Genomic DNA, 17,292 nt, shown 5'->3' with positions numbered 1-17,292 from the left:
TGGAGTGGCAGAACGTATGAACCGGACCTTGTTGGAGAAGGTACGGTGTATGTTGTCCAATGCTGGCTTGGGCAAAGAATTTTGGGCTGAGGCAATTACATATGCATGTCACCTCATTAATCGTCTACCATCTGCTGCTATTGATGGCAAGACACCATTTGAAAAATGGTATGGAAAACCTGCTGTAGATTATAACTCTTTGCACGTGTTTGGCTCAACTGCATATTATCATGTGACGGAGTCAAAATTAGATCCAAGGGCAAAGAAGGTTATTTTTATGGGAATTACTTCTGGAGTCAAAGGATATCGCTTATGGTGTCCTATGACAAAGAAAGTAATATTCAGCAGAGATGTTACCTTTGATGAATCTGCTATGGTAAATAAGGTAACAAAAGACACCAAACAAAATAAAGGTGCTTCTAAGCAGGTGGAGTTTGAGGGAAAATTTATTTTTCCTACACAAGAAGCAGAGGAGGAAACAAATGAAGATTACCCTCTGGAAGGTGAGCCAGTAGAGGAGATTCCAACTCAGGAACCTCAACAACAACTTGAATCAATAGCAACCAGCAGGCCAAAAAGAACAATAACGAAACCTGTTCGTCTCATAGAGACGGTTGCTTGTGCAACCTCAATTGTAGCTGATGATGTTCCTACCACTTATAAAGACGTTGTCTAAAGTTCAGAAGAAGATAAGTGGAGGATTGCCATGAATGATGAAATACAGTCCCTTCATCAGAATCATACATGGAGATTGGCCAATCTCCCGAAGGGAAAGAAAGCAATTGGGTGCAAATGGGTATTTGCAAAGAAAGAAGGATTTCCTAGCCAAGTAAATGTTCGCTACAAAACAAGATTGGTGGCCAAAGGATATGCTCAAAAGGAGGGAATTGATTACAATGAAGTGTTTTCTCCAGTTGTAAAACATTCCTCCATTAGAATTATGTTGGCTTTGGTAGCACAATTGGATTTGGAACTAGTTCAGATGGATGTAAAAACTGCGTTTTTACATGGAAACTTGGAGGAGGAAATCTACATGACTCAGCCAGAAGGATTCAAAGTTGCTGGAAAAGAAAATATGGTGTGCAAACTTGAAAAATCGTTGTACGGATTGAAACAATCTTCTAGACAATGGTACAAGCGATTTGACGAGTTTATGTTGTGGCAAGGGTACAAGAGAAGCAAATACGATCATTGTGTGTATTTGCACAAGCTTAAAGATGGTTCCTTTGTATATCTTCTCCTATATGTTGATGATATGTTGATAGCTTCTAAGAATTCGGAAGAAATTGATAAGTTGAAGATTCAACTGAAGAAGGAGTTCGAGATGAAGGATCTGGGTGAGGCAAAGAAAATTCTTGGCATGGAGATAATTAGAGATAGACGTTCAAAGAAACTCTGTTTATCTCAGAAAGAATATTTGAAGAGAGTACTACAACGTTTTGGCATAGATGACAAGACTAAGCCAGTTAGTACTCCACTTGCTCCCCATTTTAAGCTAAGTACTACTATGTCGCCAATGGATGAAGCTGAACGAGAGTATATGTCAAAGGTACCATACGCAAATGCTGTTGGTAACTTGATGTATGCAATGGTTTGCACAAGGCCTGACATTTCACAAGCTGTTGGAGTTATTAGCAGATATATGCATAATCCAGGGAAGGAGCATTGGCAAGCTGTGAAGTGGATTCTACGGTATATTCATAATACTGTAGATGTCGGGTTAGTTTTTGAGCAGGAAGACAATCAGTTTGTAGTTGGATATTGTGACTCAGATTTTGCGGGTGATATGGACAAACGAAGATCAACTACTGGTTATGTGTTTACTTTTGCAAAGGCACCAGTTAGTTGGAAGTATACTTTGCAGTCAACAGTTGCTTTGTCTACAACAGAGGCAGAGTATATGGCTATTACAGATGCTGTGAAAGAGGCAATTTGGCTTCAAGGATTGCTAAAGGATCTTGGTGTTGAACAAAAAGGTATCACAATTTTTTGTGATAGTCAAAGTGCTATTCAATTAGCGAAGAACCAAGTTTATCATGCAAGGACGAAGCACATTGATGTTCGGTATCATTTCATACGAGAAATCATAGAAGAAGGTGGAGTCACGGTGAAGAAAATTCATACTACAGAGAATCTTGCTGATATGCTGACAAAGGTGGTGACTGCGGTCAAGTTTCAACATTGTTTGGATTTGATCAACATTGTTGAACACTGAATATTGAAGATGAAGACACAACCAAAATTTGTTATAGAGAGAAAATTGAAGACGTGGAATTTTTCCCAAGGTGGAGATTTGTTGAAATGTCAAAATTTCAGATTCCCACATCGGTGGGTTAGCAATAGTTGGGGGATTTTTCCCCTATAATAAAAGGCTTAATGTTTAGGATTTAAACACACCTCTCATTTGTCTTCTCATCTGTTTAAGGCATTTGTATCTTCTCTCTTTAGTATTATTTCACTTGTATTTTTGGAGTGAAATAAAATATTGGTTGTGTCCGAGGAGTAGGCAAAATTAGCCGAACCTCGTAAATTCTGGTGTTTCCTTTATTGTTATTTTATTGTCTTATTTATTATTTGGTGGCTGTCATAATTTTTGGTATAGTAGTTGTGACTTATTCACACTATATACATTTGGCTTCCGCAACACAAATGAGATAACAATTAATGTTTGTAGATTCAGTAGATTGGATATTGATGCAGGAACTGCTGTACAAGTGGTACAGGCAAGATATCTCAAGTGTACTAATTGTGTTACCTCATGGGGAAATTTTGAGAAGAAAATAATTTGTACATCTAATACCCTTAGCAGTTGAAAGCAACAACTGATTGTTTTGTAATGTAGAGACTCCTCTAAGAAAACATCGCGTTCATCGAGGCACAAAATGGTATGAATTGAATCAAAATTACCTTTCTCTAGATTGAGATTTTTGTTTTGTAAAGCTTCTCGATACAAGCATAATCGGCATTGAAATTCCATTCCATCTGAGGAGACGTCGTCGCATTTATTTTTGACATGAAAAAACTTCTCAGTTTTTCCTCCTCTCAAGCATAATAGTCGAAGGAGGTCATGAATTCTGCAGGTTCTGATTTTGCCAGTAGCTCGTCTTCTACTAACCATAATCAAACTTCTGCCAACTAGATCTTCCAAACACTCTTCTGCCACTTCTTCTGGCTTTTTATGAATAATTGTCTTCAAAAAACCTTCAGCAACCCAAATTTTAGCCAACCTATCTGCAGGAATTTCTGTATTTTCGAGGAAAACACCAATGTAAAGAAAGCAAGCTTTTAAGTTACAAGGCAAGTAGTTGAAACTCAAAGACAATATCTCTAAACACTGCTCGGAGGTTGAGCCTATATTTGAATTCACATTTTCAGCAACTTTTATCCAGTCATCACATGTCCTGTTGATATTAGAGAGAACACCAGCAATGACAACAACTGAGAGAGGTAATCCTCGACATTGTTCTGCTATTTTCTTCCCTATTTCCTCCAGTTGAGGAGGGCAATCTTCCTTTACAAATACATTGTTACATAGTAATTTCCAACTATCTTCAAGATTAAGGAAAGGTATGCAATGAGGAAGGCAGTCATTACTAGCATAATCAGCAACTTCTAAGAGCCTAGTAGTGATCATGATTCGACTTCCATTTTCATCATCGGGAAATGATCTTCTAATTAGGTCCCAGGCGAATACTCCATATATCGTCCAAAACTATCAGATACCTCTCCAGTTTCAATTTCTTATAGACATTCTCTAGTAATTGGTCAATGCTCGAGTCATTGTGGTTCATTGGCTTTACACCTTGGTTACAAAATCTTAAAATGTCTAAAAGCATTGATCTTACATCATAATCTTGAGAGACAGTAATCCATGAAGAAACATCAAAACGACGAGATATTAATGGATGGTTAAAAATTCTTAAAGCAAGAGTTGTCTTACCAATATCACCCATACCAGCGATTGAGACTAAATTCAGTTCTGATGTCTGTCCGATGAGTTGATCTCTTATGCTGTTGAATTCATATTCCATCCCAACAAGAGTGTTTTCATCATCTAAGATAGTACACGGCGGTGAGCGGAGAGGTAAAGAAATTGTTGCTGGCAAACCTTTGATATTTTGATGGTCATTCTTGAACTTCAACACCTCTTCTTGTATGGAATCCATTTCTTTTGTTATTTGCTCCAACTCATCATAAAGCTTAGAACGAGCAATGTTTCGATTGTTTTCAGTATCAGCCACATGGATTCTTCTTAGGCACAATTCAACTGTAATTTCTACTTTATAAACTGCATCTCTAATTTTCGTCTCCAAAATAGTCAACGATTCTTGATCATTGATCCTATTTCCCATATTATCCTCAAGGAAAGCTTGCAAGCAAGAAAGTTTCCCAAAAAGAGAATCAAGAGGTGCCCTATTTTCAGAAACCAAACTTGGATTGAATTTTAAGACTTGCTCCAGAGTTGTCATAAGTGAAGTTACAACAGCATGAGCCATGTTTCACTCAGTCTGTTTGTGGAACTAGATAACAGGTTTGAGTTTTTGGCTAAAATAATCCTGAACTATGACCCAAACATCCTTATGTTACCAAAGGGAACAAAAAACATTCTTGTACTACTAAAAAATTTGCAAAAATCATCCTTCCGTTAATTCCTGTCAAAAAACTCACAGCATCAGCGGAAAAACGTGCCAAGCACATGCCTTTCTTCTCCCAACTTCACGCCCCTCCATTGGCAAACACTGCCTTAATCCCCAAGTTTAGACAAAACCAAATCTTGGAAACAGGGGCCCCACAAAGCAAACTCATAAAAAAAAGTCTGGAAAAGTGTGTGAATCACTTTCTTATACTCATAAGCATTCGATGTATAAACAGTTTATATCATAGAGCCTATAACAGTGTTCATTAAGTAAACCTCAACAAATCAGTTCTCATTAATTGCATTTTTCACATTCTAGTGCACTGTCCATTGCTTCACTTACTGAGTGCGGAACCAAAATGTGGTTTATTTTTACTCAAAATACTCAAATAAGTGTAAAAAAAAAAAGGTTACCAAACTATATATAGCGCCACAACAGTAACGTTAACTGCACCGTTACTGTATAGCGCCACTATTTGTGGCGTTATACTGACACATGTTACATAGCGCCATTAATAGTGGCGCTATACGCCTTATTACCTGAACACATAGCGCCATTAATAGTGGCGCTATACCGCTTAATACAAATCCTCCATCTTCTTCTTCTTCGTTCCATCTCCCTCATTTCTCATTTCTGGTCCCACCACCACCACCACCACCACCACCGATTCTGCCGCCATTTTAAAAAAAAAATAAAAATTTTGGGTCCCCCCGTCACATAAAAGTTTAATATTTGTGGTCCCACTGTCGAGTAGAGCTTCGTGTTATTGTGGATTCACTCTTCTGGAGTCAAAATTTCAATCTATCTACATTCCGAAAATTCTAAATCGAGGTATTTCGATTTATTTTAAGTTGAAACTTTTATAACAATGCATATTACTTGATTTGTATGTGTTCTATTTCGGTTTGTGTTTTTTTTTTCCGAAACTAGCATGTTAAATTTTATCCGGATTTAATTTTAGTGTTGTATAAAAATATGTAAATTAGTCTAAAAAATGTGTTTGTTAATATCCTCATGTATATTTATGTGTTTTTATGCCGTTTAGTTTAGAATTATTTTTTAGCGTAGTAAAATGTAGACTTTTTTAGCGTAGTAAAGCGTAGACCTTTTTAGCGTAGTAAAACGTAGACCCTTTTAGCGTAGTAAAATATAGAGCCTTGTAGCGTAGTATTGTGTAGTAATTGTTTAATTATCTTATATATATATATATATATATATATATATATATATATATATATATATATATATATATAATTCTTACAATTAATTTATTAAAAAATATGAATAAAAATTATAAAAAAAACATAAAATTATTAATGATAGTTTGGTACTACTGGGCCTCAGAAAATCTAGCACGAAACCCATAATTATAATATATATATATATATATATATATATATATATATATATATATTATTTTTACAATTTAGTTATTAAATAAATATGAATAAAAATTATTAAAAAAACATAAAATTATTAATGATAGTTTGGTACCACTGAGCTTCAGAAAATCTAGCACGAAACCCATAATTATAAAAATTATATATAGGTATATATAATTTTTACAATTAAGTTATTAAAAAATATGAATAAAAATTATTAAAAAAACATAAAATTATTAATGATAGTTTGGTACCACTGGGCCTCAGAAAATCTAGCACGAAACCCATAAGTATATATATAATTTTTACAATTAAGTTGTTAAAAAATATGAATTTAAATTATAAAAAACACACATAAATTTTAATGATAGTTATTAAAAATTATGAATTTGCAGTTGACGACATGGATGCACCTATACATCCCGGCCCTCGGACGTCGGAGCTACTACCCCTACAGCCCCAGCATAGATCCGAGCATATATGGGGGGGAGAGTTGCTTACGCAGACTTTTCGGGGCAGGAGAGTGGATTTATTGTGGGAGTTTTTGACTCCTCCCCGCGTTCTACATCCCCGTGTGGTCCATCACCTGGAGGAGATGGGATTATATAGGATCATTAGCATTGGCCGGATACAGCTCGACTATGCTTTGATCACGGCGTTGATTGAGCGGTGGCGACCGGAGACGCACACTTTCCATCTGCCCATCGGCGAAGCCACCATCACACTCCAGGACGTCAAGATTTTATATGGCCTGTCCACCGATGGCTTGCCAGTTTTACTGCCTGGGAACATGAGATATTTTAACCGGGCTTCATATATGGATATGCTGCACAGGCTCACGGGCTTCAGGTCCGAGGACCCAGATGTAGCAATTGGGAGCAGTCGTATGCAGTTGGTCCCCATTAGAGACCACTTGGTGCAGATCCACGATACTATCACCGACGACTCAGCGGAGGTGGATGTGGAGCAATATACGAGGCTGTTGTTGCTCCTTCTATTTGTGGGGGTCTTGTTCCCGAACACTTCGAGGAACCTAGTGAGCCTTCGTTTTCTGCATCATATTGCGGACTTCGATGATACAGTCAGCTACAGCTGGGGTGGTGCTGTCCTATCTTTTTTGTATAGGCAGATGTGCCGGGCATCCATGGGCACACAGAGAGACGTTTCTGGCTTTCTGCCACTTCTACAGGTGACAACTTATTGAAATAATTTGTCGTTTAGTTACAATTCTACCTAGTTATAGTTAATCTTTACGTCAACTTTCTGTTTTAGGTTTGGGTGTGGGAGCGATTTCTGCAACTTCGGCCACCTCTACCACAGCTACCGGCTAATGTACATATTCCTGATCTCCCTCTAGCTTGTAGGTGGGTATTGCGTCGTAGACTTGCACGAGAGTATCATGGCCATCATAATCTCCCCTTCTGTAGGGATGTGTTGGATTTTCTGGAGGATGCACAGGTGAATATCTAACTAAACTTACCAATTATTGTTTAACTAGGTGTTGCGCATACTAACGGTTTGTGTTATTATTTGATAGTTCATCTGGACGCCGTACAACGAAGAGTTGATAAGTACCCTGCCAGCGTATTGCACGCACGGTTTCCATATTTTGAGGGCTTCCGTCCCTCTCACGTGCCTCGATATTGTTGAGCATCATGCCTCAGAGCGAGTATTTCGTCAGTTTGAATTTCCGCAGTCTATACCGACTCAGCCTGCATGGGATCCTTTACATTATGAGAGGGATGATAGGATGAGAGTGGACGACACATTTATTGAGTGGCTGACAGCGCAGTTGGGTATTTGGGACAGCCGAGGGGACTTGACCCCAGCTCCGCAACACTTTCCTATCGAAGTTTATATGGCATGGTACCGCACTGTTTCCCGACTTTTTATCGGGAACCCAGTTCATCAGGTAGATGGTCGGTACGTCTCATACGCCGGGAGACATGAGGCTCTGGTATGTTTTCTATTATTATCAATTACATTAATAGTAATTTCTAGTCAAATACGTAGTTTATATTAAAAACTTTTGTGCAGGCGATTGGATTGCATACCGTATATCGTATGGGGCAGCAGATGCAGAGTTATGTCCACGACCCTGTGATCATGCAGGAATATAGTCGTCACTTAATGGATGTGGCTGCCCAGACACTGCAGCGAGGCCGATCGGATCAGCGTTTGGCACACCAGCCAGATTATGTTGACCCAGCCACGTACCAGCGAGGTCGTGGTATGCCACGGGGTGGTGGACGACGAGCTGCTGCTGCTCCATGACGACCTGCTGGTGTTGGACGACGTGGTCGTGGGCGGAGAGGAGGTCCCCAGCAAGGGGGCTTTGAGGCTCCTGTTGATGATGTTGATGATGTTGCTGCTGATATGGGAGGTGGCATGCATGAGACCGACATGCCGTCTTACAGCCTTGGCATTTATGACACTCCAGGGACGTCGCAGGTGACCCCATCGGGTCAATTCTTGATCATGGGCTCGGATTTTCAAGGAGTGGAGTTGGGTAGATATTTCCCTGGCCCGTCTACCACTGATGAGTCTCGACCGATCCGAGATTTTGATAGTGGGCACCGACTGAGTTATGGCAGCTCATCACATGCGCAGGTATGAGTTTACTAGTATTAATTTTATTACTGTTTTTACTATAACTTATTTATTTTGTTTTAACTTTATTAATTTACTTTTTTAGGCTTCATGCGATGCTGCGACAGATGACTACATTCAGGATCCAGACACGATTATGGTAAGCCAATATAAATTTTTGTGAATTGTTATGTAGTTTTCTATACTAAGTTTGATATTATTATGTAGCCTTCTACTGGACCTGACAGCACCACCGATACATGTCATCCTGTGCCGCATCCGGCCATAAGGAGACGACTTGATGATGATGATCCTGATAGCGTACCCGGGCGGCAGGGGATGCGCCTCAGACCAACGGCTACTTTGAGACACACCGGATGCGGGACACATTGATTCGGTCTTCCAATTTTTTTGTTTTTTTGGTGTAAATAATATTTAGTCGAATATGACAGTTACTTTTTTTTAGTTCTCATTTCGTTTTATAGTATTTGGTATAGTAACACAACAACTTAAACTTAACTTCCACTTAAATTAAAATAAAATTTAGTTCAACAAACAAGGAAAACATTACTACAACACAAACACAAACATAACAGGCCAACATAATAAAAATACATGACATATGAAAATGACACTAAACACATACATGCCAATGCTCCATCCTCAGTTGTCATTTATTCTTCGCTCCAACCACTTAAATCGTTCTTCCATTTGATCTTTTTCTTCTTCTATCTCTTTCACTCCCGCCTTCACCTCCGCAAGTTCCCGTTTATATTTTTCGTTGCGTTCCTTGTGTGCTTCACAATTCCATTATGCTCTCCATTTTTTATCTTCCACCTCCTTCAGTTTCTCCCTCATTTCTGTAATAATTCTATCTCCCTCCTTTTGTATTCTATGCTGGTATAACAACATATTATGAAATTCCTGTAATCTATCCCTGTAGTTTTCCTGATAACATGGTTCCGCATCCCATTCATCAAATTCACAAGTAGGTTCGTCGGGTTGCTTATACAACTTGTTCATACAGCACCAATAGCGGCGTCCAACGTTAGCACCTTCCCACCCACAATCCATCATGCATGGTTTTCCACATAAGCAAATTGGTGGACGACCAGGTTGAGCCATTTGTGAACTATTTGCTTATAATAAAAACCTTACTTACTTTTAATGAAATATTTCTTGGGGGAAATTTTTAGCATACAAAATAACTACAATGACCCCATTATTTATAGGCTAAACAAGACACATATAGCGCCATATCTAATGGCGCTATATTAGATAGCGCCATATCTAATGGTGCCATATCATGATGTTGACGAGACGACTTTATGTCAGCCGGTCACACATATCTAATGGCGCCATATCATGATGTTTTCAGCTTTTTCAGTTCGACAAGACAAGACACACATAGCGCCATATATATATTTTGTGTATTAAATATCGTGATAGGGACAAGACAACACACATAATAAATATACCGATAATTATATTAAATTATTATTTAAATAGGTAAAAAGGGAAAGTACAAATCATAATTAACAAACAAGAAAATATTATTTCATAAATACTTAAATCGTATACATAACAACTAATTATTACAACATGAACTCATGGGTAGTTAGGTACAATAGAAGAACACCCGCCCTGAGCTTGATTATTGTTGCCACCCAAAGGACATTTTCTACGGTCGTGGCCTGTTTGCGAGCATATACCACATTTGCGTGCATATACGATATCACTAACATCCATTTGGTTCCGTATACGCGTTCTCTTCTGCACCTGTCTTTTACGCAAATAGGACTTGTTACACACCATTTTAAATGGTTCTGGGGGCCAGTAATGCTCAGAACCCACTGGTTGCAACTGACCACTATATGTGTTTAGGTATTTGGAAACACTATATTGTTGATCAATATAGTTGGTCTCCGCATAACCAACACGTTGAAAACACTTGATGGCATGTGAACAAGGCATGTGGTAGATTGACCATTTCCCACATGAGCATAACCTTGTGGATTCATTTACAGTATGTACATTATTACCCCGATTATTATGGATAGCGGTGCGAACTTCAAAAATACCTTGTTCGTTATCATATTGCAAAAAGGAATGCCAATGTGCTCGCCGTCTGTATTTCTCTAGTCTCTTCATAGGCACTGGCATAAATTCAATACCCCTTTCCATCAATTCTGTTGCAGCTGCAGACCGTTGTACAAACCTCTCCGCCATCTGCTCGAACGACATACGCACTATGGCTGTGACGGACAATCCTCTTGCCGACTTTAATAACTCGTTGAAGGATTCTGACACATTTGTAGTAAGAATTCCCCAGTGTCTGCCACCATCTGCATGCAACATCCACTTTTCAGGATCATGTCGCATTAACCAACGATATGCTGCATCGTCTTCTTGCCTGATAGAATCCATATGCCTCCGGAATTTATGTTGTTGGTGGTCTGTTGCTGCCATCCACATCAAATCATGTAGATCTTTTTTGGGATGTGCCTTCTTGAAATTGGCCTTAAAGTGCCTCACACAGTAACGGTGGTATGCATAAGGTTCTTGCCAGGCATGAAGGTTCTCCACAGAACTTAATATACCCCCGTGCCGATCAGATATTAGACAAATACCTGAATGATGTTTGACAACGTGCTCTTTCAAGTGGTTCAAAAACATTGTCCACGTCTCTGTGCTTTCATTTGCACAAATAGCAAAGTCTAGAGGAAATATCTGTCCATTAGCATCCACTGCCACGGCTATCAATAGCTTGATATCGTACTTTCCATAGACATGAGTTCCGTCTATGGATATTACGGGCCGGCAATACGGAAAACCATCAATTGTTGGCTTAAACGCCCAGAACACGTAATTGAATATATATTCTGGTTTACCCGGACTCCGCTCAAGCTTCCATTCAATAACTGTTCCGGGGTTAAAGTGCTGCAGTGCAGCCATGTAGCTAGGCAGATCTGCAAATGACTTATCCCAGTTACCATAGACTATTTCAAACGCTCTTTTGCGCCCAAGATATGCCTTTCTTTTAGTAATTGTGTGGCCATATTCCTGGTAGACTACTGTAATGCACTCTTTGATTTTATACCTTATGGACGCTTCGATGTGCGGAATAAGTACAAGAGATATCAAGTCAATATCCAAGTTGAAGTGATTCCTGTTGAAAGTGTCCATTTCGCATGTGTGGGTGGGAATGTATTTACCCACTTTCCACATACCTGTTTTCTTCTTCGACGTATGCAACATCCAATTATATGGCCAAAACCACCTGCGGCAAATAGCCTTGTATACCATCGGACTTGACTCCGATACCTGCATCTCACGATACTCTTTAACATTTTGCATTTTACAAGCCCTGCTTACGCGTGCTTTATCAGGAAAAAGCATCCCCTTTGCAAGCACCGTTGGTCTAGACTCATCCCACATTGCTGTCCGGATTTCATCAATATCCCTTGTGAGAGCTTCCACATCCGGCACGGCTGGCAAGTTATCAATATAAGGAATCTCCCTTGAATGAAACGACACTTCAGACTCGTTCACTTTTCGTCTATAGGGGGCTCTCTTCTAATCGGGTCCTTCCTCCTCGTCCTCTTCATCACGATCCTCACGAGCAAATGGTGTCTCGTCTCCCGATTCATCGGCATTGTTATCGTAATCGTTGTTCTCTTCCTCACTCTGTTCATCTGCTAGATCCTGATGTAATACGTCATTTTCGGGCAATTGAGTGAGTACGGGTAGTTCAACTTGCTCGTTTTCACTGCACATTTCAACAAAAATATAAGCTACTAAATTAATAAATGCTTTATATATGGCTGTAGCTTTTCACTTACAAGTTGTAATGTGATGACATTCCATGATGGACGTTTTCAGTTAGGTGATGACTACCGGATGGGCCACTTGTAAAATTCATATCCGGCCGGTACCCCCTATTAAATAAATGAGCGTTAAAATTAATTCAATACGCAAAAATATACATAATTAACACAAATGAAAATTGAAGTTTACCACTCTTCTTGGCGCTATGTAAGATGTGTCAGTATAACGCCACAAATAGGGGCGCTATACAGTAACGGTGCAGTTAACGTTACTGTATAGCGCCACTATTTGTGGCATTATATATAGTTTGGTAACTTTTTTTTTTACACTTATTTGAGTATTTTGAGTAAAAATAAACCACATTTTGGTTCCGCACTCTCACTTACTTCCTTCAGATAGTCTCCAATTGTTTGAAGAAATGCCTGAACGATGGTTTCACTCATTTCGACGCCGACCCATTTCTCAAAACCTTCTTTTCTCTACACTCATATTAGTTTTTCGTCTACCCACTGTAATGTTCGTTATAAACCCCGCCAAAAGACTTCATTACCGCAGAAAAGCTGCGATTTTTAACCAAGAAATGGGGGGTTTTAAGCTTAGCAAGGGAAGACCCGAGGATAGTGCATATTGCTGGTGTAGGAAAGGGGTAGGAAGTGAAGGGGATATGGAGCTGGAAGAAGAGATTTTGGCTTTTATGGAGATATCTGAGAACCCAGATGCTTTTCCGACAAGGAAAGAATTGGAAAAAGCTGGAAGAGTGGATTTGGTGGAGGCTATAAGGAATAGAGGAGGGTGGTTTTCTTTTTTTTAGGTTTTCATTATTTTTTAATTGTTGTAATATATTTTAAAAATCCAAAAGTTACATTAGGGTGGGCATATATCGGGTAAATCCGATAACCCGAACCGTTAATTATTTATTGGGTTATCGGTATTGGGTTATTGGTTAACGGTTCGGTAACAGTTTAGAATTTTTTCATTATTGGGTTATCGGTTCGGACTCGATTTGGCAATTCTGTTATTGGGTTAACCGATAACCCAATAAGGATTAACGAATTTACTACTTTACCCTTAAGTATATACATACTAAGGCTTCATTATTTCCCTATTCTTTCTCGGCCTCAGCCCGTCAGCCACATTCTTTAGAGTTCAGACTTCACCCTCTTCACTTCACGCTTCAGCCCATTTCTCAGCCGTATTCTTCAGCTTCATCTTCATTCTTTGTGTAAGTTTTTAGTTGCTTCATCTTCATCTTCGGTTACCTACTTGCCTTCATCTTCATCTTCGGTTGATTCAATCTTCGTGTTGATTTTTGAGGGAATCGTTTATTTTTGCTTGTTGATTCACTTCACTATTGTGTTGATTCACTTCACTATTAGGTTATGCTCTGTTTATTTTTTCCTTGATTCAATCTTCGTGTTAATTTTTGAGGGAATCGTTTATTTTTTCCTGTTGATTCACTTCACTATTGTGTTGATTCATTCACTATTGGTTTTTTGTGAGAATCGTTTATTTATCTGTTTTATGCAATTTTTTGTTTCGCTAAAATGACTTGAGGTCTGATTTTAGTTTGCATAGTTTTTATCTCCAGCTTTTTCCTCTACTCTAACTGTTCTGTTCTGTTACTTTTTTTTCTTCGTTTGTTTTTGTCCTATTAGTTGGTGTCAAATTATTAGCATAAAGTACCTCATTTAAAGATAAATCAGATTTTAAAATGAAATCACAGAGAAAGTAGAATCAGCTTTAAGAATTTAAACTTACTACTTGAACTACTAGTTAACTGTTTCTATTGTTTTATGTTGCAGATTTTAGTGTTGAACTATTAGTTGCAAAACAACTTGTCTTTATACCTTTCTCAATTACAAATAAGTTGTTTTATAAAACTTGTTTAGCTTGCAAAAAAGCTGTTTTATAAAATTGTTTTAGTTCGGTACAAGAAATATTGCAAAACAATTTTATACCGATATAAAGTTGTTTATAAAACTGTTTTAGTTGTTTTATCTTATCGGGTAAACCGATAACCGAACCGATAATGATCGATAACCAATTAACCAATAACCGATAACCAATATCTTATCGGTTTGGTTATCGGTTTATCATATTTGTAAACCGATAACCGATATGCTAAACCGATAATATTCATAACCGAACCGAACCGACCAATGTCCACCCCTAAGTTTCATCATTTAAGGAAAGATGAAACGGTTCATTTTTAATGCATTTACCAAGAGTCCATGACAACAGTTACAGTTGAACGGCCCTTGCAATCCTTAATGTTACTTTTCCATCTCATGCCTTTCTGCATTCCATGTGTGAGGCTTTTTTTAAAATACATTTGGTCATACTTTGACAAAGCTAAGTATTTTATTATATGCTTTCCACTAGGAATTGACTGAAAGACATTGTTATCTATGAATTGTGAATTATGAAGCATTTCAATAAACCATATTCCAAACAATTCTCAAGGTAAGCAAATATGTTCTTTTTATTTATGTTTTTTTTTCGTTTCGAATTTGTGAGATTTTTTCTCATAAAATCATAAAATCTTGAATATGTATGTCGGTGTTCTTTTTGACATTATGATCAAAATTATTTAATGACGTAATGTAAAGGAAAAAAGAGGTTTTTACAAGAAGCTTTTTCAGATGGGGTTATTGAACAAGTGATTCAACATTTTGATGATATTTTACAGAATATACGAGTATAAAAGTTAATAGACTGAAATTTCAGAAATTGAATAAATTGTTTAATTGAAGTATACAAGTTTAATCATGTATATGGGTTGTGGAAAGAGGCTAACTTATTTGATAGTATTTCTCTACTTTCCATCACAATTCTACTGCAAAAGATTAGTACATAAGAATGTACAGGATTCATTCGCATTACGGACTACCCATGCGTTTTTTTTTATAAACTAAGTTAAATATATATTTTTTCTCCTTTCCTCTTACTTCATCTTTAGCTAACGAATTGTTAACAAATATTTTTTTATTTTGCTTATTGCCTTTGCTGTTATGGAAAATGTATGTAATAATGAAAATCTTGCTTTATTCTACACATAGGTACAAAAAATGCAACTCCTTGCAATTTACTTAGGGGTTATTGGGTACAATGGTGGAATATTCTAGGATATTTCATGTGTAGTATATCCCACGGGATTAGTTATCCTACCTTCTATAGTGTAAAAATTATCCCGAGATTAGCTAATACCTCAAACTAAATATGGTATAAAGTGAATCCCAAATTTTATTCCAGAACTATTATTTTTATCTCATGTATCAAATGACCCCTTAGTTGGTAGTTAACAAAGCGTGTATCTTACGGTTCCCGTTAATAGATTTATTATGCATTTATTTTTCAATTTTTTTGGTTTTCTAACCCTAGTTACTCTTTAAATTCCCTTCAAAAGGATAGGTAAATTGATAATACGTATCTCTTTTTTTTCTCTTTGAAAAAGTAATAAGTTTGTGAATATTTTCATTGGGTACAAAAGAAATTTTTTATTACGATATGGATAACTAGATTTGAGTCCTTCACAGCTTTTGAAAAGGGCAATTACACAAGCATTTTGTGCTATTAATGTGCTTTTGTGTGCTGGTATTTAAACAAGTACCACGAATAACTGGTAGTATACAAAATAAAGTAATTAAGAATTTTGTTTTTACTATATATGATTGAAAAGTTTCACCGGCTATTTTGGAGGATTCAATCTACTTTAGTATTTTGGGTGTACATGTCTCATCTTAGTATGAAAAAGAAAATAAAATTGTAAGTTAGATGGTACTTTTCTATTGTTAGATTTAATCAAATTAGTTTGGTTCCTTCTCTTAAAGTAGTATTTTGTTAACTAATGGGATTTTTCTTTTATATTGAATTTTCTGTTTCGAGAATGGTTCATATACTTTATTTGTAAGTCAATACTAATTGTTTTTGTAAAGTGGTGATTTTTATTCCTTAAATGGTGTTTTTTTTGGTAAACTTAAATGGTATTATTATCTCAATATATTAATGTTGCAGTTACTCATGCATTCAATGTATATTTTGTAAAAGCAAGCTTAGATAGAAGAACATGCATTAAAATTAGAAGCACAATTTTTTAAATTTATGTCGAAAAAGAGGTGCTCCTACTAAAGATTTTTGGTTTTTAATATTTATATAAATTTTTGTTCTCTCAATTTACAAATAATGATAATTTAAATGTTTTTATTTGTGTAATTAGGAATGTTTAGCTGAATTTACGTAATTCTAATCTAAACTTTAGTTCTCATTTTTAATTAATACTCTTTGAACTTCTTACTTAGATAAACTTACATGAGTTATATTGGTAATATATAGTTAACTATACACCACATATAAGTATTTGATACAAATAAATAAAATTTATGAATTAGACCAAATGTAAGTTTTTTATTAGTAATGAGGAAACAATACATGTTTCTCATAGTAATGAGGAAACAATATCTAATCCATTATCAGTTGCTAATTTTTTTGTAAGTTTATTGATGTTAATTTCTTAAGACTTTGTAAGTTTATTGATATTTTAGCACGCGGATAAATTACTAGTTAAGAAGATATTTGAGAATCCAAATGCTTTTCCAACAAGGAAGAATTGGAAAAAGGTGGAAGAATGGATTTGGTGGGGGCTACAAAGAACAGAGGAGAGTGGTAGGTGCTTGGCACGTTTTTTGCTGTTTTTTGACCGAAATTAACGGAAGGGTATTTTTGAAACTTACTTAATAATACAAGAATGTTTATTGTTCCACGAGGTAACACAAGGATGAACCTTAGGTTTGAGCATATTTTCTCCGATTGAAAGCTCCAAAAAAGTACCTATTCGTACAAAAATATCTGGAAAATAT

At 36.9% G+C, this 17,292-nt stretch overlaps 1 protein-coding gene across 1 annotated transcript; it reads left to right on the top strand.

Annotated features, from left to right (window-relative positions):
- The first annotated feature begins 8,338 nt into the window (after positions 1-8,338).
- LOC107815152 (uncharacterized) lies at positions 8,339-9,001 on the top strand. Its single transcript, XM_016640669.2, has 3 exons — positions 8,339-8,629; positions 8,715-8,768; positions 8,837-9,001. The coding sequence occupies exons 1-3, from the start codon at positions 8,396-8,398 to the stop codon at positions 8,999-9,001; spliced, it is 453 nt and encodes a 150-aa protein (XP_016496155.2). The 5' UTR covers positions 8,339-8,395.
- Positions 9,002-17,292: the final 8,291 nt, after the last annotated feature.

This window comes from Nicotiana tabacum, chromosome 16 (genome assembly GCF_000715075.1).
Source record: "Nicotiana tabacum cultivar K326 chromosome 16, ASM71507v2, whole genome shotgun sequence".
Lineage (NCBI taxonomy): Eukaryota > Viridiplantae > Streptophyta > Magnoliopsida > Solanales > Solanaceae > Nicotiana > Nicotiana tabacum.
Note: the sequence above shows the minus strand (reverse complement) of the source record. Positions and strands in the feature narration are given on the sequence as shown.